The 27,935-nt window shown below is 38.7% G+C and overlaps 4 protein-coding genes, 1 long non-coding RNA gene and 1 other non-coding gene across 15 annotated transcripts; 1 reads left to right on the forward strand and 5 right to left on the reverse strand.

Moving 5' to 3' along the window:
• Positions 1-1,859: 1,859 nt before the first annotated feature.
• Positions 1,860-3,238, reverse strand: LOC133844280 (uncharacterized). 2 transcript variants are annotated; one of them, XM_062278196.1, is made up of 2 exons: positions 2,879-3,238; positions 1,860-2,838 (listed from the first exon to the last, which is right to left on the reverse strand). In XM_062278196.1, exons 1-2 carry the CDS (start codon positions 3,157-3,159, stop codon positions 2,046-2,048), a joined length of 1,074 nt encoding a protein of 357 aa, XP_062134180.1. In that variant the 5' UTR covers positions 3,160-3,238; the 3' UTR covers positions 1,860-2,045. The 2 variants fall into 2 exon arrangements, with proteins under 2 accessions (XP_062134180.1, XP_062134181.1); XM_062278197.1 differs by having other exon boundaries at positions 1,860-2,826; positions 2,879-3,236.
• A 1,231-nt stretch (positions 3,239-4,469) lies between these two features.
• LOC133846499 (prominin-like protein) lies at positions 4,470-18,049 on the reverse strand. Of its 7 annotated transcripts, XM_062281508.1 has the most exons (15): positions 17,898-18,049; positions 10,021-10,595; positions 9,811-9,958; positions 9,614-9,742; positions 9,362-9,549; positions 9,139-9,303; positions 8,949-9,079; positions 8,548-8,883; positions 8,380-8,489; positions 7,369-8,317; positions 7,172-7,305; positions 6,674-6,739; positions 6,387-6,554; positions 6,030-6,133; positions 4,470-5,594 (listed from the first exon to the last, which is right to left on the reverse strand). In XM_062281508.1, exons 2-14 carry the CDS (start codon positions 10,403-10,405, stop codon positions 6,070-6,072), a joined length of 2,973 nt encoding a protein of 990 aa, XP_062137492.1. In that variant the 5' UTR covers positions 10,406-10,595; positions 17,898-18,049; the 3' UTR covers positions 4,470-5,594; positions 6,030-6,069. The 7 variants fall into 7 exon arrangements, with proteins under 7 accessions (XP_062137492.1, XP_062137491.1, XP_062137488.1 ...); XM_062281507.1 differs by lacking the exon at positions 6,030-6,133 and having other exon boundaries at positions 6,674-6,736; XM_062281504.1 differs by lacking the exon at positions 6,030-6,133 and having other exon boundaries at positions 17,898-18,048.
• On the reverse strand, positions 11,138-11,210 carry Trnam-cau (transfer RNA methionine (anticodon CAU)). The gene has a single exon. It is a non-coding gene; the product is annotated as a tRNA-Met (tRNA).
• LOC133846503 (uncharacterized) lies at positions 17,095-17,794 on the forward strand. The gene is made up of 2 exons (XR_009894874.1): positions 17,095-17,173; positions 17,373-17,794. It is a non-coding gene; the product is annotated as an uncharacterized LOC133846503 (long non-coding RNA).
• A 107-nt stretch (positions 18,050-18,156) lies between the features above and the next one.
• LOC133846502 (prominin-like protein) lies at positions 18,157-22,314 on the reverse strand. 3 transcript variants are annotated; one of them, XM_062281512.1, is made up of 10 exons: positions 21,792-22,313; positions 21,609-21,737; positions 21,370-21,557; positions 21,146-21,310; positions 20,963-21,093; positions 20,559-20,894; positions 19,707-19,783; positions 18,674-19,643; positions 18,487-18,611; positions 18,157-18,430 (listed from the first exon to the last, which is right to left on the reverse strand). In XM_062281512.1, the coding sequence occupies exons 1-10, from the start codon at positions 22,235-22,237 to the stop codon at positions 18,235-18,237; spliced, it is 2,763 nt and encodes a 920-aa protein (XP_062137496.1). In that variant the 5' UTR covers positions 22,238-22,313; the 3' UTR covers positions 18,157-18,234. The 3 variants fall into 3 exon arrangements, with proteins under 3 accessions (XP_062137496.1, XP_062137497.1, XP_062137499.1); XM_062281513.1 differs by lacking the exon at positions 21,609-21,737 and having other exon boundaries at positions 21,792-22,314; XM_062281515.1 differs by lacking the exons at positions 20,963-21,093; positions 21,370-21,557; positions 21,609-21,737; positions 21,792-22,313 and having other exon boundaries at positions 21,146-21,223.
• Positions 22,315-22,335: 21 nt separating this feature from the next.
• LOC133846501 (prominin-like protein) lies at positions 22,336-27,356 on the reverse strand. The gene is made up of 11 exons (XM_062281511.1): positions 26,679-27,356; positions 26,472-26,619; positions 26,286-26,414; positions 26,042-26,229; positions 25,816-25,980; positions 25,627-25,754; positions 24,745-25,080; positions 24,609-24,685; positions 23,587-24,547; positions 22,754-22,893; positions 22,336-22,698 (listed from the first exon to the last, which is right to left on the reverse strand). Exons 1-11 carry the CDS (start codon positions 27,121-27,123, stop codon positions 22,416-22,418), a joined length of 3,000 nt encoding a protein of 999 aa, XP_062137495.1. The 5' UTR covers positions 27,124-27,356; the 3' UTR covers positions 22,336-22,415.
• Positions 27,357-27,935: the final 579 nt, after the last annotated feature.

Genomic DNA, 27,935 nt, shown 5'->3' on the forward strand with positions numbered 1-27,935 from the left:
CAACTGTTAAGAGACCTGCACAACTGTTAAGAGACCTGCACAGCTGTTAGCAGCGTAAGCACAGTTAACAGAGCAGCAGCTGTTAAGAGACAACAACAACTGTTAAGCTGCGACTGCGACTGCGACAAGGATTGATTGCGCATAGCAGAGATCAGACAAGTTAGCTTTAAGATTGGCCAAGTGCAAACGAGTTTTGATTAGCATAAACAACGACGCATCTTCGTTTGATTCAAATTATGATTTACAAAATGTTTTAGTTACTGTAATCATCATATATTATTACTACTCAAAATGCATAAAATATTCATTTCACACGGATAGAAAGCCATTCAACCTCAAGCTAAATCATTTGCATAAGCTCGAGATGTGTATGTGTATGTGAGTGTGTAATTGGAAAGGGTTTCCAAAGTCCAGTGATTACTGAACACGCCCTAAAGACCAGCAGCAGCAGCGACAGCAGCAAAGCTAGCAAACTCTGCTCAAATGAAAGCGAAAGTGCCAATTGCCGGCTGAAACGTGAATCGTTCCGCTAAAAGTGACTCAGATTTTGAACAACAAATTTTGGCTTAGTTTTATATACGTAGGTAGTTCGGTATATAAATGCCCAAAAATTCTAATGTTTTGTGTGGCAGAGACATGAGATTGTTCCTTTGATCGCTTCTCACGCTTTGCATGCCATAAATTTCACTGCCTTTCACTGTAAATCATTTGCACGACTTAATTGTGTGCATTTTAATGCGTATTGCGTGCCGCCTGCAATCTGACCAACTTGTTGTTGTTGTTGTTACTCTTGTTGTTGTAATTGTTGTTTATGGGTTTTCTGCTGGTTGCAATTCTGTGCCAGTTTTCACGTGGAAAAGTTTTTCGCAGCAGCAGCAGCCACAAATGAGAAATGGAAATGGAAATGCAATGCTCTGTTTCACATGACGGTAAAATACAAAATTTCACACCAGCCACGAAGGCCGCTTAAAGTGCGTATTACAAACTGTTTATATATAGACTTTCATTAGCTAAGAATCGATCTGTATAGCGTAATGTCGTCTGCTGCTTTAGAGTGCATTGACTGTCGCTAAACTTGGCGGCCATTTTGGCTTTCGAAACCGTTATACCAATTGAATATCAAATCGGGCAGCTTAACCTTCACTGCGATTGCGGCGACGTCGATGGCGACTGCGACGTTCAGTTCGTGTCTTAAGTCTTTTGTTTTTACACACAAATTGAAAGTGAAATTTCATTGTTATTGCTCTTGTTGTACATAGTTAACGTCGCTGCTGCGATTTTGGTAATTGTTGAAAAAGAAAGGCACTCACCGACCACCGACCAACAACAACAACAACATCAGCAGCAACTGCAACAACAATGTTTGCTGATAAGAAACGTGATTTAATTTTTAGTTGAAAATTATGAAAATCATATGCTGGCAGTTTTCACTTTTGTTGGCCTTGCGGAAGAGTCTCTCCACATCACCTGTTCGACTGACACAGCGAAGAACAGCGAACATCCTTGTTCAACGTTAATATCTGTCATGTTTATGTTTATGAAAGTCAAAAAAACAAAAAATAAAAGTGATAAATTACAATGATTCTGCGCAGAGCACGCTTCAGTGCATGCTCCGCCTCCTCCACGGGTTTCTTTTCGTCGTTGCTTCCTAGCATTGTTGTGAGACAATCAGCTGGGTATCAGCCACAAATCTGCAAGCTCGAAACAACCGAAGTTCACCCGGTAGTCGTGGCTGTTTTCATCGCCAGCCAGAGTTTTATTATGATTGATGAGAGTACGCGACCGCGTATGTCGCTTAAGTCTTTTGTCTGTCTTTTGGTCTGTATTGCCGGATGTGTTCTAATAAAATCAAAGCAACGTTCAAGGTGAATGCTAGCAAAATATATTTATATATAAATGAAGTAAGTATGTTATGCTGAGTGTAGAAGGGACAACGAACGCATTGGGCATGATGCAGCATTTTGCATGGGAGCATCGATCTAACGATCTTCCCTTGAACAATGCTTCAAGCTGCTTCCTGCCTCATGTGTTCGCTGTCTCCTCTACTAATAAGCGTAGATGCAACTGGCGCTGCTGTTTGTCTCCGAGCTGCTGGGCGAGTTCACATAAAACTTTGACTTGCCAGTTCCTCTTCGAGTGGAACTTCGAGCTATGCGCTGCCAAAAGGGCTGCAAAGTGTTGATGCTTCTGTCGCTTCTACTGCTGCTGGTGATGTTGCTGTTGCTGCTGCTTCGATGGCTCAATGTGGCAGCTGTGCTGACTTCTAAATGCTTGCGACTCTTGCTTTTCGAGAAGGTTTTTCCAAGCCTTTTTACTACTGTGTGCAACCATTTCGAAGGCTTTCGCTTGCTCTTTGATAGATCTAAAGGTGCCATTGACTCGCTTAAAGTTGACTCTTCCAGCATTGAGTCTTCAACTTTATGCAGCTCAGGAGTTGGCTTTGGTGAGGTCAGCACAACGGGCATGGGCAACGGCAGCGACAACATTGGCGGCAGCGGCTGCTGCAAACCTTCCAGCACTCGCAGCAGATTCAAGCGCAATGTTTTGTAACGTTCTTCCTGCTGAGGATCGTAGATGGGCACAGTGGCAAAGGGATCCTTGTGACTGGGATACTTGTCAGGGGAGCTAAGCGTAGCGCGTATACGACCTGTTGGCGGCTTAGGCGCCTGGCGACGCTTGCAACGCGGTGGCGGCGTAGGTGGCATGAGCAAAGGTTTAACCACAACAGTCGAAGGTTGTGGCATCAATAATCTTTCCTCCGCTATTGGTTTCGGCAACCATAACAAACGCTCAGCTGTGTAGGAGCAGCTTCTATGCAGCTGCCAGCTAAGTAAGAAGCTAGCTTTAAATGATTGCTTGACTTATACTTATAGCTTACCCAATCAAGAACAGCAACAAATTGTAAACGGGCAAAGCAATGAGGCAATGCACCAGCAGCCGCATGAAAGGACATTGTGTGCTCTGCAACTCCAGCAGCCAGCGCCAACAGCAGAACGTTGGCTGACAGTTGTTTTCCTCCCACAATTTCATATTCAAAGCCGAATGATTATGCAAGCTCGGGATAAATAAATCATTGTTTACGCTACTCTGAGAGTTTCCAGGCCAGGCGTAGACTAGAATTCCAGGTAAGATGAACACAAGTGAATACCAATTAATCATGCTCCTTGAATCAAGATACGTTTTAGTTGATATTTTTGTTGAAATAAGTGTGAGTTGTTTCGCTTGGCAGCCGAAGCCTACTCTTAGATTAGAGCAGTTTTGCATAGTTGTCTCTTTAGAAAAAGTAAAGTATACATAATTAATATACCGAAAAAGTACTAAAATATACCGTAGACTATTTTTGGTATATCGATGTACTATTACGCTTCGAATATTATTTTGATCATATAATATCAAATTACTTCTTAATTAATAATCTCTACAATTTTAATCTCATCGTAGGTATAAAAAATACTGTATGTAGTTATTAGTATGTATCAAAAATCGCGATTTTTGGCTTTACAACAAGTAAGACAGCTAAGTATGCTCGACTGTGAAAGATTCGCTGTCCATTAAGAATAAAAGCAAAACAGTGCGGTATTAATCTTAAAATATAACAAATTAATATACCGCAAAAATACTTAAAATATATTAACGAATACATTCGGTATATTAAAAAATAGAGTGCAAAATATACCAGATTGTCAGCCAAAACAAACACAACCCGTCGTAAGTAGGCGTTGCAACTAAATTTTTAAGGGATCATAAAGACTATAGTTTATTTATTATTGCATCTACCAAAAATCCTACGGACAGGTAGACAGACAAAAAGACATGGCTAAATCTTCTTAGCTGTTGACGATGATCGCAATTATTTATACTTTATGAGGCCGGATGCCCACAAAGTTATAATACCCTCCTAATATATGTGTTGCTGGATATAAAATAATAATAGAAATGCTTTCATTCACTTAAAAATTTAAAAGAAACACTCTTGAATATATGTTTATAATTTATATTTTCACAGTAATTGTTATTTGCTTTTTGTTTTTCTTTTGTATTGTTTTTGTTTTTTTTTTTGTAGCTTTAAAACTTTGATTCAGATTATTGGCTTATTGTTTAAACACTAAAAATGACTTAAGCAGAAATTCATGAAATGTACGTAAAAGTAAAATATAAAAAGAGAACAAGTTACATACGTACATACATTCATATATATACTTGTTGGTATTTCGCTTAACTAAAATACATACTTATACAAACGTGTGTGTGTGTTGGTGTATGAGTGTGTGTATATCTTTTAATTGCATTTATCTTAATTCATTTTCTCCATCTCTTTTATTATATTGGCTACTTGCAGTTTGCCCAGAAATCGAAGACATACGCTTAGAATACAATTTGAAACGATTTTTTATGTAGGCTTCTTCTTTCTTAATTTTTTCTTTTTGTTTTCTTTTGAGTTGAAATTTCACTTACTAAACTATGACAGATTGGTAAAGTACTCGTACGTATTATAAAGTGCGTCATTTTCTGTTTTGTGTTATTTTTTTTTTTTGATTCTTAAGGAAGTGTTGGTTTTACTTTTCTTTACTTTTTTTTGTGTATGTTAAGTTTCTTTGAAAATAAATACACTTGTTGTTTGTTTGGTAAAAAATGAATCAAAAAACTTGCAACTGCTCATCAGAAAGTCTAAATTAAAATGGCAGTTCTGTTTACAGATACAAATACAAATATATATAATATATATTTTTATATTTCGTATGTGTTTAATAATTTGTTCCATTTAAATTTCGAAATGCGATTTAAATAGTTTTGAGTTGTAAACATTGATTATTGTTTTTTTTTTGGGGGGTTTTTTCAAAAATGCAATTCTCGACTGCGTACAATAAACTAATGAGATTTTCTTGAGTGTGTATGTGTGTGTGTGTTTATATATGTATCTTGTGATCTTCGTTTTTCATTTAACACTAAACTTATTAAATGCTTTAGCTGTGCATATTTCTTATTCTTTCAACCGATATCGCAACTTCACTTCCGTGTTTACGCATTTCCCATATCTTTTGGCAACATTTTTAATGTGTACAATATATTAAATAATAGATTTTCGGCTGTGTGTGTGCTTAAAACTAATCTTTACTAATCCACACTCTTTCGGTATATATATCATTACTATATATTTTGCATTGCTGGCAGATCGTCTGATACAGTCCAAAGAATATTTTATAACACATCTGATGATAATAGAAATTACATAACTTTAAATAAAAAAAAACCTAGCTTCGTTCTTTCTTTCTTTTTCTTTTTCTTCTTTTTCATTTTCAACTAAAATTACAGTCTCAGTAAAATTGGGGGATTTTCGAAATGAAATTCTTGCTTCGTCTTCTTCCATACATTTTTCTGATTATTATTCTTTCATCTCCTTTTTTGCGTCTCTCGTCATTTCCTTTCTCTCTTGCCGTTTCGTTAAAGCCTTGCCAACAAATGTCCACACATCATCACGTCCTTAATCCTGGTCCGAGGCACCGGGATAATAGTATGGCGGTGGGCGTTCGTATTCCGATGATGGCGGCGCCACGGGCGGATTGTGGTAACGCGGTGGTTCATGATCCCAATGCCTGTGAGATGAGAGAACAACATCAAATTAGTCATCTAATAAAAGTGATCATTAGCTCACAAAAATAGCAGTGTTTAGTTGGTTTAGTTTCAGTTTTTGTTTTGCCAATACACAGATGAGATTGCTGTTAGTTTGCGTTTTTCTTTTGGGAGTTGGGCAATGGAACAGTTATTAGCCAGGCCATCATTACCATATGCTAATGGTTGGCAGGCCAAAAAAACGAACAAACAACACACAAAAAAGCAGAATGAGGTGAGCGCTGTTATGAAACCAGTTGATGTTCATTGGACTGGCTTCGAGTTCGGTTTTAGAATGATATTAATGACGTTTAGCGGCGGGTCAAAAAGCAACAACAGACACACTTTCACACCCACGCTCACACACACACACAGTCACATACACACACAGAGTCAGAGGAAGCAGACCAGAATATTACCAAAAACCATTTTTATATGCACGTTCAGGGATTAAAATGCCTAAAAGAAACCATCTGCCGCCAGTGCTTTTGGCCGTGTATCTAGTATAGCCACAACTTTAGCGCTAAATAAAATAAAACCGAAAAATAGCAATTAAACGTGTGGCCATCAAATTAATAATTAGCCAGCCACAAATATTGCAGTAGTAGTCATCGGGTGTGTGTGTGTGTATTAATGTGTTATATTCATGTAAATATATCGTTAGGCGGGGACACACGCTTATTTAATGTCAGGCAATTTGGATTAGGAGGTCAGAAAGATAGATTGATAGATAGTTGGGTTGAGAGTTTGGTTTAGTGTTCTTGGGTAATGCTTACGTGGGTGCCACATCGTTGTAGCGCATGTTGCTGCCACCGGCAGCATCGCCACCGCCATTGGCCATGCCACCGCCACCGCGGGAACGTGACACGCCCGGCGATGCGTCCTCATAGTAATCCTGTTGCTCCCGTCGGCGCTCATAAGCTTTGCGACGCTTCTTTGGCACACTGAAAGTACAGCATAGAAGCAAAAGTAAATAAGCACAAAAGTTGACAATCACAAATGGGAGGGGATTAGATAAATATTGACATGTAGTAGACATAGACATAGATGGAACAACTCTTACTTGGCCAATGGCACATGCTCGTGTTCGCGCTCACGCTCGCTATAGGCGTCATACAAGTAGTCGCTGCTGTGTGTGCGTGCGCGTTAGTTGTGATGATGGACATAACATTACGTTGTTGTATATAGTAGATAGTAGTATATATGAAAATGAGAATGAGACAAGTGTGACAAGAGATTAGACATTATTCTATGACAATTTCCTTCGCCGTTAATCCTGCTTTCGCTTGCTGTTCTCACTCGAATCTGTGGTCGATTCGGTTCCCTCGTCCGTCAACAGCAATATAAAGGCACCAGTATTACCACCGCCACCGCCACCAACACCTCCAACACCACTGTTAATATGCTGACCAGTTTCATTGCGCACACTGAACTCAGTTGCCTGGCCAATGAAACTGCGCACTGCAGTCGTCGGTCTTATTGTTATTGCCCCCGTGCAGGTGGGACAGCTTTTGGACAGCACAGCGATGAATTAATGATTCGCGTATCTAGAGCTACTTACCCGCCCTCAACAATGCCCACAGCTGGCGCCGAATACGGATCGATCTTCTTGTACAAGCAAAGCAAACGATGAGCCACAAAGAGCACAGGCAGGAAGAGCACGCCACAGAGCAACACGCCCACCCAGAAACCATTCTGAAATCAAAATATTTATACACATTAGTTAAGTTCATATTTGTACAACCTATCTCAACTCACCATTGGATCGACGATGCGTTTGCAAATGTGATCGACACTGCGATCGAAAATGTAAGCTAATGGTGCGCATTTGCCAACGTTTGTGCTGCACTCTGCAATTAGCATTTGGACATATGATTCGATTTGACCCTCGACCGTTAGGGTTGCATTATCAATCAGGGCATTCACAAATCGCTGACCGCGCTCCTTTAAGAACTTCTCAGAATGACTTGTTGCCTCGAGCAGCGAGTAAATCGATTCGCCATATGGCAAATTGTTGTACAATATTAGCTTATCGATTTGAGCTACTGTTTCAGTTATTTTCGTCACGCCTGTGATGATCTTATTGTAGAACTCATCATAGATTTTCTCTAGATTGAAGGCCTCATTCTCCAGCGCCGTTCTGGCCCAATCATAAATGCCCCATTGACTCCACAGACTTGAACGCAGTTGCCTCAGTTGATTGGCCATTGTCGGCAGATCGACGGGTGTTAATGTCTTGCAAATGTGCGAAAGGAATATAGCTCCTTTGTAGCGCGACATGTTGCTATTGGCCGCGGATTGCAATTCTTCTCTCTCCGCCTTGGTGAAGACACTAAAGTTACTATAGTCCGCCCTGAAGATGGGCACTTTGTTTTCTGGCGGATCACGCAGCACCTTAATGCGCTCCAACTCATTAATGTCGTAGAGATTATTCTTTTGCATCAGCTCAAATATGGATTCGTCGGCGTGACAAGCTTTAATGGCATTGGAGATGCGAAGCGGCGGCAGTGGCGTCTCCGTCACACGTTCACTGTGTGGCAAATAACGATTAAGATCAATCACTGAATCGATCTGACGGAAGAGGTCGTTCTTCTCCTGATCGCGCAGCGGTGCACAGGCACCCGTGTAGGTTGTCATGCCCAGAATGAAGTAGAAAAGTCCAACGAGCACGGTGACGGAGAATACGCAGAATATCAACAAAATAGCACTGGAAAATATAAGTTGATTGAGTCAATTAATTCTCATAGAAGCTTGCTTTCGACTACTCACAATAAGAGGCAAGTGGCGCCCGTTCCCTTGCTGCAGCAGTCATCGCGATAGCCACGTCGACGTCGTCCACAGCAGCCGCAGACCAGCGAAATAACGAGCACAAACAATATCTATAAGGAAATTATGATTTAGAATTTATCCTCAGCATGAGACATCTTCTAGATTTACCACTAGCAGAAACACGCAAACAGCAACGCTGACAAAGCTGCGATCCACACCAAATCTCTCATAGACATCATCGAATGTCCTGGTCGATTTAAGGGTATTCGTATGAATATTCATGAGCACGGAATCAATAATGTTGCGTATAGAGTTCGCCTGGTGTAGGAACTGTTCTTGTCCCTTGCGTATATCCGAAGTGATTCTGGGTGTCAGCGGTTCGATGGATCGCTTGATATGTTTTTCAATCTCTTCGACACGCTTGATGCCAGCTGTGGTCACATTAGCCGTATCCATTGTAAGAATATCTCGCATTGCCAGCAAATAAGTTGTGCTGTTTGGCATCTAAAAGCAAACATAAAAATGTTGATTACATTATCAATACTTTTTAAAGTTGATTGAGAAATTACATTGTCCAGGTGCAGACATCTGGAGTTGTCCAGAAATTCGATTTGAGTGTTCTTCAAGAACTGCAAACACTCCCGATTGCCACAGAGCACAGTACAAGCATGGTTCACATTAAGTTTTGCTCCGCGCAATACTGATGGGATAAAAGTTATATTAATAAGCTGATTTAACTTTAATTGAAAAATGATTTACAGTCTCGCAGTTGAGCGGTATTGAAGCGCAGTTCCTTGTCCAATTTCTGTAGAGTAGTTAATAATGTGACAGCTTGCTTTGTGTTGTTAAATATGCGCTGCAATTCATACAGCAAATTCAATTCCGAGGTATCCATTAGGTCCAAATAAATGTGCCGGGGTACATCTAAAAGAAATAATGAATTTTAAATTCTGAATTCAATAATAATAATGTTGACACATACTTTTCAAAATGTCATTCAGATTGGTCTCCATTTCCTCATAATTCTTAACGAACAAATGATGTATGTGTTCGGACACATCCTTGAGGAAGGTGCAGGTGTCATCGCTAGCACGTCGCAGTGTGTTGCTGGTGTCCTCAAAGCCGCTGTCCAGCATCTTATTGGTCACAAAGGCAATGATGACGCCAAAACTGCAATTGAAATTGCAATTCGATTAGTGTGCTACATCAATTATTCAGTACAACTTAAACTCACAGCAGTCCAATGATGAGCAGCAGCATCATCAGTCCATAACAACAGCGTTTTCGTCCATCCTTTTCACTATCGCAGGGTGGACAACCTTCTTTGCAGTTTCGACAGCAGCAAAAGCAGCAATAGCATACACTAAAAGAAGTACAAAGAAAACAAGATTAACTAAAAACGTTGTTCAAAGATCGTATAGAAAAACTTACGCTATGAAGGGTACGATAATTACGAGCAGCAGCATAATGAACACAAAGATGAGCACGATCCAATAGTGCTGCAAGAGATCACGCCAATCATTCTCATCCACTTTGGGGCCAAGAGCAAGTGAGTCCTGGTCTTTGACCACAATGTAGCCTAAGGAAAATAAATATAAATTAATTTGTGATAATGCTAAATTGATTTGTTGCAATATTTACCTGGTGGCAAAGCTGTTTTGCGCACGAAAAATTTGTCAAACACCAAGTGCGTGAAATTGTAGACCGGGTCCATGGCCTCGGTGAAGTATTTTGGTGATTTGGTATAGTTGGTTGTGTGTTTGTATGGTGTGTACTCCGGATGGGGATAATGCGGCAGATGATTCTGCTCATGGGTGGTGCCAAAACCCTCGTAACCCTCGCGCCACACCATTCCCGTACCATCGGCATCAGCTGCGTGAGTTGGCCTGATTAATGTGGCCAAGGCAAAGCCGAATATTATCACGCTGAGACTGCATATGGCTAGATAGGCAATTTGCCGATGGCGTCGCTTAACGGCGCTTTTTTTGTGGCGTGTCGCCTTTGGCTTGAGGTAATCGGCTGTCATTCTGTTGCTATTGCTGTTAATCCTGTCTGTCTACTCTGTTCCTCTACTTGTGGCTATTTAGCCAATCAAATTGCGTTGCCGTTACCGTCCTCCTAGGCTCGCGTCGATTAAATGCTATTCTTAACACACTTGGCTCCTGCTTTGGCTCCTCTTATGGCCGGAGTGCGCATCCATTTCACGCGTCACTAAACTGCAAAAGACCAAAACGAACAGAAACACCAAATGAAACCATTCAAATATGCCAAAGAGAGAATAAAAATATCCGAAAATAAAGGTGCACACTCCTTAATACGAATTTAGCATGTCTTAAGCTTATATGCAATATAAATTAATGCGTGGCAGGGTAGTTAAATACATATTTCATTCGCCATGTGGGTGTGTCTTGTGGCCGTTTGTTTCATTTCCATTTCTTTTCGTGTCAATTGGCAAATGGAAAAGAGCTTTGCACATTTTTTATTTGCCCAAGACAGCGTTGCACAAAATGTATTAATGCTGCTGCTTCATGCCACGGCCACTGTCACTGGTTCTGGCATGACAAACACTTCACTTGACATCAATTAAAGTCAATAAAGAAAAATAACTAAACGCGTAGCAACACAGCAACAGAGACAAGGCAAGTGGGAGTAGTTTTCAACTATAAAATGCTGTGATGCAAATCGCGATTGTTGATTAAAAAATATAAAACTTATTGTTAATAATAGAAAAACGAAAAAAAACATCAAAAAAGTTACATGCCCCGGGTGAGGCTCGAACTCACGACCTTAAGATTATGAGACTTACGCGCTGCCTACTGCGCCACCGAGGCCATGTTCGCCTGAGCGGCAAACACGCAATTGTTCTGTGTGCTCAACGTTCTCAGTACGAGAGGAGCAGAATTTCATTCACTCTGATTGTACAATTAGATTATAAATAGAAGGGAAAATATTTAGATTATTCTTATTAAAAAATAAATAATGTAGAAAATCCCATGCCATGTTTGCATTGTAAGATATAGACGAACATGTGACTCATTATCTGCCTATAAATCCCAAACACATAGAGCATAACAACGCTGCAGTCAGCGTCACGTCTTGTGTTATTGTCGCTGATATGCGTGTATAGAAAACGAAAAGCAAAAAGTTCACTGAACCTTTTGCTGCTGTCTCTGAACCCCACAGTTGAACAGTGGACAGTAGCAAAGGGGAGTTGTAAGTAGTAGGTGAATTGAAAGGGTCGGGATGTATGTTATGTTAGATGTCTGCCAGCCATTGACTGCTTGCTGCTGTCTTGTCGTTTGCCTTAGCTACAAACGTGTGTCACAACACACACTAAACACTACACACCAAACACAGACACGAGGCACTTTTTTTTTTAGAGCCTTGCATTTACCGCCTGCTTATCTTGAGTTTGTGTGTTTTATGTGCACTTTTAACTGCTGTTTGCTTTAGTCCCCAGCTCTACTAAAAAAATACACACACGTAATGGTGGCTTTTTGCTCTCGTTTTTTTAAGTGGCCACGACGGACAGCATTTGCCAAGACAGCCTTTAATTGACGTGTCACTTGTTATGTTATTACACATTAAAAACGAACGAGAAGGAGAATTAGAGATTAACCATTGAAGTGAACTTAAAATGTCACTTGTTCTTCGCAATTAAAAGGGTTCAAAGAGGCTCATAAATAACTACTAAGTATGGAATGAAATTAACTTTTAAATTAATGATAGTCTGCCAGCATTAGCAGAGTTAATTATAAATGTATAATTAACTAAGATGGGAATATCATTTATCTTTTCTGTTTTAGGGGAACCCATAGAAGTGGAAAGCAATCAATACTTTGCCATTTTTTAAATATGCTTCTCTATAAATGTGTTTCTCATCAGTTCCCATAAAAATAGCTGCACTTTTTATGTGCTTCTGGCAGCTGTTTGACCATCATTATTATTTTTAATGTTTATGTTTTCGGGAATGGCTTTGGGAGCGTTCGTTGCACGTGGCCATCTTGTTATTTTGTCGCGTTGGAGTTGTCGGAATTTTTGTGCTGTGGGTGGTTAACGCCTTGTCTGTGAACGATGCGACTTTGCAGAAAAATCTGTATACGTTCGCAGCTACAGCTACAGCGACAGCAAATCCAATAAACACAGCGCTGAGCAGCGACCGAGGCTTTGAACGGCCTTGACATGAGGGAACACACAATGCTGGAAGCCCTTGCAGAGAAATATTTTCGCTGCGTTTGGGGGTCACTCCAAGGGTGGGTGCTGAGGTTGCATATATATAATATATAATGTCGGGGGGTGTCCAATATCGAGGCACATAGCACATTTTTAAGCCACATGTTCTTGAAAAGTGCGGCACTCAAATGGAAATAAAAGTACAACGAGCAAAACCAAACAAAACAAAACAAATTTGCAGACTTGATAATGATATGATATGGATATGATGATGATAGGCACATGCGCAGTTAGAGTCAGGTGTCACGCACTCAGATTTTAGGGGCTGCTACAGAAGCCGATGCTGCTGCTGATGCTGCGATGCTGTACTGTAGGGAACTCTCGACTATTCTGCCACTAAAAAGCTATGACAAGGGCGGGCGGAGACAATACAAATGCATTCAGTCCGCAGTTGCAGGGAAAACTGCAAGCTGTTTTCTATAATGCCACATGATACTCCAGCATAAACATGTATGTATATAAGATAACAGAACTTCTAAACAAACGACATTCTATCTGATGAATAACATAAAGGAGAGTTTATTAATAAAATGTTTGGCGATAAGTTTCTTCGCTTTCAAAAAGTTGTCAGAGTAAACTTCTATATGAAATTTCAGAGATTTCTAGGCGTATGAAATATTATATAATATTTGAAGAAAAGTATTTAGTTTGGCCGAGCTGAATTATAATCTTATACGAATGGGTTTACAATAATAGGACACAAATATAAAATGAATTCTATCAGATTTCTACTTTAGAATTTTGTTGAATAATCTGGATAAACATAAACATACATCTCATCATCTCATCTCATAATCTGGATAAACATACATCTCATCACAACCTTTATAAATTAAAAGTCATTTTTAAAATAAAGTAAATTCTACCTAAGAGATCGCAACTGCTTTGCATTCTTTTATATTCGAAAGTATTTTGACAAAAGAAAAAAAGAACAAGACACTCGTTAATAAGCATTATATTATATACATTGCAGAAATTCCAAACGTATGATGAACAGAATTCACTGTACGAGTGTTGAATCATAATAATCATAATCAAAATAATTGTTTGCGAAAGTTATCCACAACATTTCACAATAAACTCCTATATGTCATACGCAAAATTCTATAATATTATATAAATTGAGTTGACAACAAGAGAGTTGAATTATGAAATGTTTTGTGATAAATTTGTTTCTGTTGAAAGAGTTTTCTATAAAGTCCGATGACAGCTCATAATAAATATCTATATAAATTAAAAAAGTCGTTTTTGAGTACCAAAATACACAAAAAATACTTTATTGGGAAGTGAGTTCGAATCATGAGATTTATAGTACAAAAGGTTCCTGGTTAAATTTCGGAAGAATTTTCTATAATCACAGAACCCACTTACTTAAATACACCATATATACCATATTAGTAAGTTAGTTTGCAAACATTACAATATGTTTGTGGTTTGTTTCGAAGAAGGTTTCTATATAAATTAACCAACAAAGTTTATAAGGCAATCTATAAAAAATTAAATGAGTTTTCTCTATAAGAGTTGCAACTAAATATTATTACTGGATAACTTTCTTATCGGAAAGTATTTTCTAGAACACACGACACTCCATAAAAAACGATAAATGTGAATGACACAGAAATGTCACACAAAAAAAATATCATATGATGAAATGAATTCAAGGAGATTCTTGGATAAGTTTATTATTCGAAAGTTTTTAATGAAATTTGCCGTTGGTGTTGTTGTTGGACTCATCAACACTTTGCAGTGTTGTGTTTGCCAATAAACAATAACTGAACTGAAATTATTCAGCTGTGTGTACACAACTTGGTCTGCCAAAATGACGTTTCTTCGACTTGATGGTGTATAGTATATAGTATATGGAGTTTTTTGCACATTTACAACACAGACAGAGTCGTCTCACCAAAAACGAAGGAAATAGTCAGGCGATGGTCGACCCACTTCTTGAAATTCAATCAGTTTGTCTGTTGTACGCGATGCCTAACAGGTTTTCCACACAGCTAGTCAGCGATGCCTTTCGCTAGGGTAATGCAAAGACAGTAAGCCATATAAGTAGGTTGTACCTAATTTTTTTCTTCTTCGTTGAGAAAGTGTTTGTAAATTCCCCGTAGATAAAGAAGAGCGCATTTTATCTACAGATGCTTTTTTATGGCTAGCCTATTATTTACTCATTTACTCATAAGAAGCACAGATTGAAAAGTGAAGAGTTGTTTATCAGCAAAAATTACACAATAAAAAAGATGAACAATTCCATAAAATTACTTCGCAGCACATTTTTTGGGCAAACTAAAGCACATATTACTTTGACCTTGAACTAAAATGTTGAAAATACGCATAAGTATAAAAAATAACAAAAGCAGAGAAAAACAGCGAAACAAAAACACAATTGCCAAATGCATAAAGTAAATACATAAATTATTCACAAATGACTCAGCGAAGTGCGAAATGAATTAACGAGATGGAATATTTTCGTTGTTCGGTGGGGCTTAAATCAAATTATTTTGTTTGTAGCTAGGCCGTGTAACACGACACAAGTTGCATGCCACACACACACAGTCGTAGTGAAAGCCAAAGTGTGGATTGATCTAATCGAGGCCAAGCCAAGCACAAATTGCCGCAGAAGTTGCGGTTTGTTATCTAATAAATGCACCACTTGCAACACACACAAGTTGCAAGCAAAGTGAATTAAATATACGAAGCCCATTAGCAGCAATAATTAAATCATAGGCTAATTTGCACAGACAACACGTAAATTATTCCACCAACAACTCTTGGCTTTATCATTCAGATGCAAATGCAATTTAAGGCAGGAAATAATAAAATAATGAACAAGCGTCCCATAAAAAGAATGAGATCTTTCCTTAGAAATATGTGTCATGCGTTTTTGATACAAATATTGGGCTAAAGAGAGAAAACAATAAAAAAAAATATCGCGTATTTACTGAGCTTAATAACGTTAATAAGAAACGAGTATTTGCTGAGCTTAATAACGTTAACCGTTAACTATATATACGTATTTATCTATATATATTTGGCAAAAGAAAAAAAAAAACATATGAAATCCAGTTCGTTCACGCCCTGATGGCCTTTTTTTTTCATTAGAAAGAAATCTTGTCGCTTGTCATTTGAAGTGAAGAGATTTTGTTGTTGTTTTCTTCAGTATTTTCGAAAGAACCGGTATCGAAAGATACTGGCTTATATAGTAGAGTGTGGCCCGAAGAGGGAACTGGTTTGCCGGCCACAATCAGATGACTCACACTCATACTAACACACTCACAACCAGCTGCTGTTGCTGCTGCTGCGGTTGCTGAGCCCATAAAGAGTCCCGCATTGGGGTCTAATCAAAAGCTGACACAAAGAACTATTTTCAATTGAAATTAAGCACAAGTGCAAGCGAGACAGCTGGCAAACAAAAGGCTGCGAAAAGCTAAAGAGTGTGTAGTCGAGAATACTAAGTACTTTTAGTATATACTGTATCTTGATGGGGCACACAAAAAGACAATGGATGGAGTGAGCGAAAAAGACAGTGAAAGAGACAGAGAGAGAAATATATAAGTCAAGTTGTTGCATTGATGGCGAACGGAAACCCGTTGAGAACGAACGTAAAGAACGTTACAGGAAGTATAAATACGAGAGCAGCAACAATGGCTCAAAGCCAGAATAGAACTGGGAACTGAACTGAATTGAGATTTAATGCATGTTATGCGATGCTTTCGCACCTGAAATGAATTGTGATTGTGTATTTGTGTTTGTGTGTGGTAGTTTTGTAATTTATATTGTTTATGAAGTCCGCACACAGATACAGATACAGATGGAAATACATACTTCATCTGTGCTCTGCATGTAAATACAGCGTCTCAGCTGCCGGTGTCGCTGACTATAAATAGTACATGCGCATAGGGCACATAGAATTGGGACTCACGCTGTGTCTGCCACATAAGAATCTAGGTAATACGCTTTGCATGTGTGCGTCTCTGTGTGTGTGTATGTGTGTATCTTACACAGGTCAGGGATGTGTCTGTATCTGTGTGTGGCTGCACATGGAATGAGCAATGTGCTTGCTGTTCGTTCTTAGTTCTTAACGTTGCCCTGTGTTCTAGATCTCTTGACTGCAGTAATTAATTAATCAGCAAGCATAATTATGATTTATGCGCAAGAAAAAAAGAGAGACGGAAGCCAAGGCAAAGCCAAGCGAACAGATAAGCATTACACACACACACACACGCAAATACAGACAGACACTCATCCAATTGGCGTCGCCCAGAGAGTTGAGCAATTGTTGTTGTATTTCAAATTGAAATAAACAAGCTGAATTCGAGTCGCCATCACACTCACCAGCAAAACAACAACTACAACAATAGTAATGGGTATTATAACGTCTGATTCGCTTTGGTTTCTGTTTCAGCTGCTGCTTGATTTTTTTTTTTTTACTTAAATAAGCTCTAGTTGAGCTTGATTATGTTGACGACAAAGGTGAATGACGATGATGATGAGAACTTCCAAATCCAATTAGCTTTTACTGCCAGACATGCACAAAACAAGAAGAAGCAGAAGAACCACGGTTAGCACTGCACTTGTCCAATTGGCGCACGTTGTACTAAAAAGTTTTTGTTGTTCTAGTGATAAGTTAATATTCGACTTTTGATATTTGATTTAACTCGCTTGAAATTCGTTACAGCTAAAGCAAAAACAATAGTACTTATGTGAGTATATATTTTTTTTTTATTTTGGCCTCGCTGGACTTCCGCTATGTAATCCAGAGAACAACAGCTTCCAGTGGCCTGAGTTCGAGTTCGGCTGTTGTTGCCCTCGTGCTCTAATTGGAATTTTGTTGAACACGCGTGGGTCAAACACTCTGGCAAAACACATTCGAATATCTGAATGTTAATGCAGACTTTTATGTATGTAATACACACACACGTTTATATAGACGTTTTGCATTTTTAAATACATATGTATTATTACATTCACGCACACACTTGTTCGTACACAGAATTACCAGCATACATATAAACATACATATTCATGTACGTACATGAATGCATATTTTTGAATGTGTGTATCTACTGCACCGCCTGCTGCTGCTGCTTCTGCTTGCTGCTGCTTGTGAGCATCACAACATTCTTTTTCTTTTTCTTTGTTTGCACACACAGAACACAGAAAATTAGTGGTGAGTCTGAGAGGTCACACCAAAACATTAAACACACTGCTGCTTACTCTGTTAATATTATGAATAAAGTTCTTGTTTTATTCAGATTTCTTTGTTATTTCATGAGTGCAGTCACCTTTTCTTATTATTGGGCCAATTATCAATTAAAATTTGCTGGCAAAAAAACGAAACGAACGGGACATTTGCCTCGACGCGCGTATCACCACACAACTACCACTGGAGCGGTGTGACCGTATGCTGACTGACGCAAAATGTACTGTTCGCTGGCTGATCTAAAATACGCTACTCCAGTATACCAAAATATACTTGCTGTATTTCTCAACGATACTTTGAGCGAGAAAAAGCATCGATAAAAGAGTAAAGCAAAAAGCGCGTAATTTAAAAATGTTTCCTTTTATTACAACACAATTATATGCATACATATGAAAAGAGGATAAGTAGATAAATCTTATCTAATCCCGCTTTCTTTTACTGACTGCGCGCTGCATTTCTTCCTCTGTTGTAGTTTCATCGATACTAGAGTTCTCGAGTTGCAAAACATCTCCAGCGTTCTCTCGTTCAATAAGTCCTGGAGCGCCAACAAATTGCGGAATAATTGGCTGAGCCACTTGAGCTATACCCGTACACATAGGACAAGATCGGCCCATTCTAATTTAAATATGGTATAGATACAAAATGCAATTAATTAGATGCAATGTACTTACTCTGCAAAGTGACCTCCTCCAGTGTAGAGGGGATGCTTTTTAAACAAACAGATCAGACGATGAGCGATATATAAGGCAGGCACCATTAGAATGGCACAAGGCAATACGGCAAACCAGAACCCATTCTACAAATGTATAACTAAGATATGTAAAGTTCAGAAATTTGAAATCACTTCAGTTCACTTACAATGGGATCGACTAGACGAGCGCAAATCTCGCCAACACTACGATAATAGATATAGGCGAGAGGCTCACATAATCCAATCTTACTATTACAATCAAATACAAGTTTATCGAGATACGTTTCGACCTCTTCATTTGCGTGCGACGTTAGATTGGTAAGAATCGAACTGATAAATTCCTTACCACGCTCTCGGATAAATAACTGCGCTTGTATTACATCATTCACCAATGTCGTAATCCCGACACCAAACGACAGAGCGTGATACGTTATGAGCTTATCAATTTTGGCCAGCCTTATCTTGAGGTTCTCGTAAGCTGCCGTAATTGGTTTAACGAATGCAATTTGATACTTGTCCAAATCTCTGGCATGTGTATACAATGCTGCTCTTGTTCGAAAATAGTTTGTTTCTTGAGTATTTAACAAATCTTTACATAATAATCGAATTTGTGATGCCAAATATCCAGAATGATCATCTGAACTGCCTCCCAAAGTGATGGGCGTAAAATCTTTGCATATGTTCTCCAAGTAATAATCACTTCTGTAAGTGGATAAATTCCCCTTACTTAATTCATCCAGTTTCTCAATTTCTTCAGTTGTTAAAAGCACAGCTTTCGAGAAATCGGAATCGTCCTCAACAGGATCAAAGGTTCCCGTTTTCAATATGGTCATGGTTTGAAACTGATTAATATCAAATATTTTATTCTCAAGCAGCACCTGAAATATGGTCTGATGTGCTTCACATGCTGCAATAGCGTTCGATACTCGCAGCGGTGGCGGCGTAACCTGATCTGGATCTAGATTGGGTACATAACGACTTACGTCGAGTAAGGCATCCAGCTGTCGAAAGATTTCGTTTGAATCCCGATCCTTAAACGGTGCACAACCGCCATGATAGGTAATAATGCCAATAACAAAGTGAAAGAGACCAACCAAGGCAATGAACGAGACGCAGAAGAACATTAAAATAATGCCCCTAGCGAGAATTTGTGAATTAGTTATATTCAAATATAATTTCACTTTCGTTATAAATACGCACATCAGCAAACAGGTGACTCCATTTGTTCTGTTGAAGCAAAAGCCGCTTATAAGACCCACCAACAGCGATATAGCAATCTGGAATGTGAATAGATATGCAAGATATTAGAAATGATTGACAAAATTCGAAAAAGAAAATTTGTCTCAATGTTGTAAATATATTTATTTATTTATTTACATTTTATTTATTATACAAAATAATATAATAACTAAAAGAAGGGAGTGCTAGCAACTAAGGGCATCGACGCAAGTAAATATATAATATAGCAAAACTTCAAAATGTTTTTATATTAAATTAGCATTTCAAGCATGTCCAAAATATCACTTAAGGGCAACAAAACACTTTAAAGTATGTCTATAATATCGCTTAAGGGCTTTGGTTGCCCGAAGTATATATTAGTAAAATATAATGTTGATAAATATATAAACATTTTGTGTACATCTCAAAATGAAGTTTATTAGTTTTAAATATTTTAATTTAAATGCATTGCATAAAATCGCAGATTTTCGATTATTGCATAATTATTCAGTTAAGCGCAAATAAACTGTCAAATGACTTCATTTATAAGTTCAGCTAAGATTTCGTGTTGGTGACTGTTAAATGTTTTATTTTAATTCAATAGTATTACATTTTAACGTAAATGCATTTCATTTAATGGCATAGTTTACATTATTGCGTGCTTTTGCAGTTAAGAGCATAACAACTAATAAGTTTAATTGTTTATCAGTTCAGTTTTTGCGACTGGCAAATGTCTATTTGCATTTATTGCACATTGCAGATAATTGCACAATGACAATATCGTCATGGCCGTTAAGAAAATATTAGATATTTTACTGAAAAAATGCCACTTACCAAAAGGATCATAACGCAAACAATGCTGTCCACGATAGATCGATGCTTTCCAGTCTTATCATGGATGTCCTCAAAGGAGGAGGCTGTTCGCCAAGTGTTTATATGCAAATCGCTGATGACTGCATCAATGATATTTTGAATGCGTACCGAATGCTCCAACAATTCATCACGTCCACGTCCCAAATCCATTAAAATCATAGGACCAATCTTATCGGTGTTCTTCTTAATGGCTTCGCTGATGAATTGAAAGCGTAGTATGGCCTCCTTGGGTATGATGGCGTATTGGTTGGCAATGATTTCCTCGATGCCCTGCACATAGACTGTAGTGTCTGGCATCTGTAAGTATGAAGAGAAAGAGAGAACTCTGAAGTGAGATAAAGTAACATTCAAGTTCATTCACATACTTGATCAAAGTGCAGACATTTTGATGTATCAACGAATTGGATCAACGAGTTCTTAAGAAACTTATAGTACACATATGGATATCCCACGAATAAGTATGCTTCGTTGGTATTTCGCCTAATGGCACGTACACCTAAAAGCAGAAAAATATTAAGAGATTTCACAATAGTACAAATTTGCTTTACCATCTCGCAATTGATCGCCCAGGAAGCGTATTTGCTTTTCAAGGTTGGTCACTTCTTTCATCAGTATCAAAGCTTCTGGCATATTATCAAGTATACGCTCCAACTCTTCCAATGCATCTGCACCAGAAGTATCTACAATATCCACCGAGATGTGGTTGTGGGCATCTGTGCAATGGGCAAGAGAGTTAATGCAGTACTTTTAAGAAAGTAAAGTAAAATATTACTAATTAATATATTGCTGATGTGGCTAAATAGTTCCTGATAATTGTTGGAAAACAAATGATGTATATGATCCTTGGTATGCTTGAGAAATATGCAAACATCTTCATTGCCACGACGAACAGTTTCAGCGGATTCTTTAAGACCACGATCCATCATGCGATTGGAAAAGGCGGCAATAACCCCACCACAGCTGTAAGTAAATCAATGAAATTCCCAAGCCAACACAATTTGATGAAATTACATCATTACGGCGATCATCAACAGGAGTAACAAACCCAAGATGATCATGCATTGCATGTCCCGGGCATAATCACAAGGCGCACAGCCAGGATTGCAACGACGACAACAACAGAAGCAGCAATAACAGACGCTAAAATTAAACACTTTTTAAATCTACTTCCTCTGATGAAATGCCTTTACTTACGCTATGAATGGTATCAGTATGATGATCACCAACAGCAGACAAATCCAGAGGAATATCAAAGCATATTCGGTGACCAAATCGTACCAATCATTAAACTCAACTTTCTGCCCAAGTGCCAAAGTATCATCGCCCTTAACGGCAATGTATCCCGCAGGTATGGCGGGATTATGATCGAGTATATTTTCAAGCAATGCATGCGATGCATTGAACACTCTTTTCATGCCATACGATGGATATACTCTGGGCTTCGTATAATTGGCGACGCCTTCGAACTTGGTGTAGTCCAATTTTCCCCAGTGACTTTGGCCCATCATCTCATGTATAGTTCCATGATCCATAAAATGATCTCGCCAAGGCTGCTGATGGCTGTTCACAATGGCAAGTCCAAGCAGCAGCAAGAAAGCACTAAAAGATAACTTCCAGCCATAGTTCAAGTCGCTGTTCATGTTTTCTCTGTGTGTTGTATTTGTGTTTTAAGTGTTTGAATTGTGAGTAAATATTTTTCATAGACTACTGCCATCCCCTTCCCATAAATAAAAACAAATTGAATTTCAGTGCTTTCTTAAACATGTTTTAAAAGTACTCGTAAAACGTTTTAGACAATACTTTGGCACTTGCAATAACCTAATCCTCCTTTCGCTTATTACTTGGCTTGGCAGCCACAGTCGGAGCACTTATAACGGCAATCGATGTAACTGGAATAGCTTCTTTATTTGCATCCTCGGTTATCACTTCGTTGTCATTGGCATTGGCATTGGCATTGGCATTCATGGTACTTTCACTAGGAGCAGCGCCACCATCAGTGCGATTTAATCGCCCCTCGCTGCAGACGCAGAAGGTTTCGTTGCCGCCGGTGCACGTGATGATGGGCGGCGGCACATACGGGGCGCCAGTGCAAGTTGGACAGCTGGGATTACACAATTAAAATACATATTTTATAATTAAATACAGCATGCTCTCACCCTCCAACTGGCAGAACGGCAGCAACAGGCGCAACTCTATAGGAGTGCAGACGCTTCCACAGGCACATTAAACGATGACACACAAACAAAATGGGAATAAAGGTCAGACAGCAGATGAACAAGCCCAACCAGAAAGCATTCTATTGAATACACAAAAAAAAAGTTTAAAAAAAATGTGGGATATACCAAATTAATATATCGAAAAATACTGAAATGTTGCAAATAAATAATATTTTGTGGTATATCAATAAACTGCTACATTCAAAATATACCAATTAAAACAATCGTGACCACAAAGTTGACATCAAATTAAAATGCCAAAAGGTACTAAAGATACTAAGGTATAAAAGTTATATGTTTGGTATTTTGATATACTACTACATTCAAAATATACTATAGAGTACGAAATATACTATACAAGATTGTCAGCAATTGAGACTTCTCTACTGGCTCTTTTTTTGCCATATCAAGTTATTTCTGGAACAAATTAAAATACCAAATATAATATTATAGTACCTATAATATACAGAAAGATAAGCTTGTAATTTCTATATACTATAACATTCAAGAAATAAGCCATAAATAGAAAGTAGAGAGTAGTGAGAAGAGAGTACTTGATAACAATAAGAAGTGTTGTCAAAAAAATTGTAGGGCAATCTCTTATCTACACAGTCTATAGGGTATCATACCGACAGACAGACAGACGGACAAAGCTCCCGTCTTGACTCTTCCTTGCTGTTGCTATAATTTTCTATCTGCAAGGTGATCTAATACCCTTTTCTCTACCCTATTGTCACCGCGTATATTTAGTCGTTAAACGCCTTTCGACTCACCATAGGATCAACTAGACGATAACAGATACGATCAACACCACGATAATAGATGTAAGCGAGTGGAGCGCAGCGTCCAACGTTTGTGATGCATTCATATGCTGCACCCTCGACAAATTGCTCGATCTGCAGATTCAGCACATCAGTGAGATTTTCGCCAAGCAAATTGATGAATTGAGTGCCCTGGGTTTCCAAGAAGTGTTCGGAGCGGATAATCGCATTGACAAGCACATCAATGGAATTGCTAAAATTGCGATTCTCATACAAAATGAGCTCGTCGACTTGCGCCAGCTTCTTGTTCATGGCATCGATCAGTTTCAAAGCATGAACAGCATATTTCTGCTCATAGAGATACAGATGCATTGCCTCGTTCTTCAACGAGACGCGACCGACACGATTAAAATCGAGCCATTGATCGGTGGGGGGATTAATCGTATCGGCGAGATCATTAAGTGCCTTCTGTATCTCCTTCAAATTGGGAGTGAGTGGTGTGCACATGCGTTCCCGATAGCTGGTGCTGCTGTAGCCGGATAAATTGCCACTACGCATATCATCGAGCGACAACTTTTCGGCTGGGGTGAGCAAAAAGACATTGGCTAAATCATCCTCGAAATTAAGACCATGCTTCTCATCGTCATAGTCTTCGGACATGACTCTGATGTTCGTTATCTCGTAAGCGTTATAGATACCACTGTCCCTGAGCAATTGAAAGATTGTCTGATTGGCCATGCAGGCTTTAATTGTCTTCGACATGCGCATCGGCACCGGCGCATCTCTGTCCGCCCCCGAGGCGGGCAAAAATCGTAGCAGATCCATTTCCGAGTCCAGCTGACTGAAGAGCATGTTTCCCTCCTGATCACGCAACGGTGCACAAGCGCCCTGATAGCTGATCAGACCGATTATAAAGTAGAATACAACCATAAGCAAAAGCAATGAGAACACGCTGAATATGAGTATCATGGCGCTGCAAAAAGAAGGCATCAAATTAATAAATTTACGAAAATAAAATCAACATTTGAACGCACAACAAGAGAAAGTAAGTCCCCGTCAGCTTGTTGACGCACCAACTGAAAATCAGCGCAACAATCAGTGCAAGCCAGATCTGTTGAGAATGAAGAACTAAATATAATACTCTCTCGAAATACTACAAACTAAACTTACGATCAGAATGAATAAGCAAACAATCATGCTGATCGTGTTGCGATCGGCACCCAATTTATCGTGCATATCCTCAAAGGATTTGGTGGATTCTAGCGTTCTAAAGTGGATGTCACTTATCAATGCATCGACATAGTGACGCATCTTGTTCGCCTCCTTCTGGAAGATATCGTGTCCACGACTAATGTCCATCCGCAACGGTGGCACAGCTGTTTCCATGGCCACTGAGATTTTATGGCCCACCTCCTGGAAGCGAGCCAGAGCTCTCTTTGGTACTGCGTCCAGGTCGCTTTTTAGGATCTTATCAATGGCATCAATAAATACTCGAGTTCTTGGCAGCTGCAACAATAGATGAGAACAGCTCGAATCGAGAAGAGTATAAACAAATAAGAAAGCTATAGTCGAGTGTGAGATACTCGCAACTCAATTCGAATAAAAGCAAAACAGCGCGGTATTATTCTTAAAATATACCGAATTATTATACCAAAATATCAAAAAGTATGTTTGGTATATTGATATATGTAGTAAATTCAAAATATATCATAGAATACAAAATATACCAGATTGTCAGCCAAAGCAACTCTTAGTTATAAGTTGAAGTATTTCACCATATAAAAACACTTTTAAATGACTTCTACATTGTTTCAAATTAAGATTCCTATTCGAATTTTGTAGATTTTCGCGGGCGGAGAAAATTATGTCTCTATCTCTTTTAGTCTCAGAGATATACGGCTTTATACAGACGGACAGACAGATTGACAGACGTAGTTAGATCGTTTCGGCTATTGACACTGAGCAAATGTATATATATTCTTTATGCCTCCTTCTGTATATAACATACATTTCCTGGAGGCATCCTACGGGTAGCGGGTACAAATACTTTACCTTATCCAAATGGAGACAGATTGAGGTATCCAGGAACTGCAGCTTACTGAATATCACACTCTCGCATGTTTTGTATGATAGCAACATGACGCAACTGTAAATCACATCACGTTTAAGACCTCGTAAGCCTTTATGAAAATACAAAATGGATTAAATAAGTACAAGGAACAAAACTTGTAATAGATTTACCATCTCGAAGCATGGCAATATTGAAGCGCAAATCGTTTTCCATGACCTCGACTTCTTTCAATATTTGACTTGCCTCGGCCATGTTATGGATAATGCGTTCTATCTCGGCAATTGCGTTACTCTCTGAGGCATCCGCCAAGTCCAAGAATATGTGACTAGAAGCGTCTGTAGAACGCCAGAGTATTGTGAGAACACTTTCAAAGAATAAGTATACGCAGGGTGTTACCATTTAGTATCTCAGTGAAATGCGCTTCCAATTCTTCATAGTTGTAGACCAACACATGATGAATGTGATTGGAAACATCCTGCAGAAACGTGCACGTGTCCTGGCTGCCACGCTGCATTGTATTCTTCGTATCCTCAAAGCCACGCTCAAGAAATCTGGTGGCCACGAATGTCATCAACAAGCCGATGCTGTAGATAAATAAAGTTATACGAGGCTGCACAAATAATGCAAAAAGCAAACCAACAATAAAAGTATGAGCAATATCACTAGAATTATACTGCATATAAGGTTACTGCGTTTATCCTTGGGGCCATCACATGGAGGACATCCGAGCTTGCAGCGGCGACAGCAACAGAAGCAGCAATAGCAAACACTGTAAAAAAAGGGGAATCTTTGGCAATTACACAACAATTAAAAGCCATCCACATACGCAATGAATGGCATTAGAATAACTAGCAGCAGCAGAAAGAAAACAAATATGATAAGCAGAAAATACTCGGACAGCAAATGACTCCATTCATTCTCCTCTACCTTGGGACCCAAAGCCAAAGTACTGTCGTTCTTCACCACCAAATAGCCTGAGGTTCACAATTGCCAATCAAACAATCTTATGATCATATTAACAATCACTTCTTACCAGAGGGCAAAGCTGGCTTGCGGCTGATCAACGTGTCGAATATGGAATGTGTAAAATTGTACGCAGGATGCATGGGCCAAGTGGTGTAATTTTTATCTGCTGCATAAATCGCATGCGACTGATATGCAGTGAGATCCACTGTGGGATAGTGCGCCTGTCCCAGCTTTTCGTGTGTGGTCCCATGATTATCGCTTCGCATATAGATATCATCACGTCCTTTACCATCGTCACCAGGTTTTTTGGTTGTTCCATCAGCTTGATCGCCATTCGGCACAGTGGCATCAGGCTTCTGATCACCATCAGGATCGGGTTCACCTTCGGGGTCACCTTCAGGTTCATCTTGCCCATTGACATTAATAATCAATGTTAGCAGCAAAAGACATAAAGCTACATTACGCAGATTTCGACATCGAAGTCGACGTTTTAATTTTGTTTTGCATTGCATCGTTGGATCGAACGGGCTCTAGAGTCTGTGACTACCAATTAGCTATGTGCACATATAAATTTAGAAGATTTTCAATAGATCCAAAGACGCGGATAACGCTTAATTTCAACGGCAGCACATTAACCATAAAAACTATGGTAATTACTAAAAGACGTTAAACTAAAAAAAAAACACTAAACAACGAACTTGGATAATTTCTACAAATTGATAAAGTTATCGTCAAACATCGAACGAAAATGAAAATTGTCACGAGAACTAAACAGTTAAATCAATGCAATGACAAAATAAAAACCAAAAAAAATACAATCGAGTGGATTGCGAAGAATTTGATCTCAAGCATTGGATTAACAAGAAAGTTGCAATCAATAAAACTATATTTCAAAAATGTTCCTAATTAATATAGCGAAATAATACAAAAATACTAAAGCCAAATTAATATGTTTAAAAAGACTAAGATAAACCGAATGGTATATTTGGTATATCGATATACTATTTCATTCATTATGAAAAATTGTCAACCAAAGCAACTAAAACCATAAAAGCAGCCATCAAATATTTCTTAAAAAAGTTTTTGCAATTTGTATCTGAACGCTGCAAAAATAGAAAGTGCTGTTGATAACAATAATATCTCTATCTCTTATAGGCTCTGAGCTGTTTATACGGAAGGACGGACAGTCGGGCTATATTGTCTTCTGATCAAGAATATATTATATATACTTTATGGCGTCGAAGATGCCTCCTTCTAAAAGTTATAATAACCTTCTACAATAAAAAGTTTTGTGGAACTTCATCAAATCAAAAGTTTATTTGTT

Source organism: Drosophila sulfurigaster, chromosome 3 (assembly GCF_023558435.1).
Source record: "Drosophila sulfurigaster albostrigata strain 15112-1811.04 chromosome 3, ASM2355843v2, whole genome shotgun sequence".
NCBI classification, from domain to species: Eukaryota; Metazoa; Arthropoda; class Insecta; order Diptera; family Drosophilidae; genus Drosophila; species Drosophila sulfurigaster.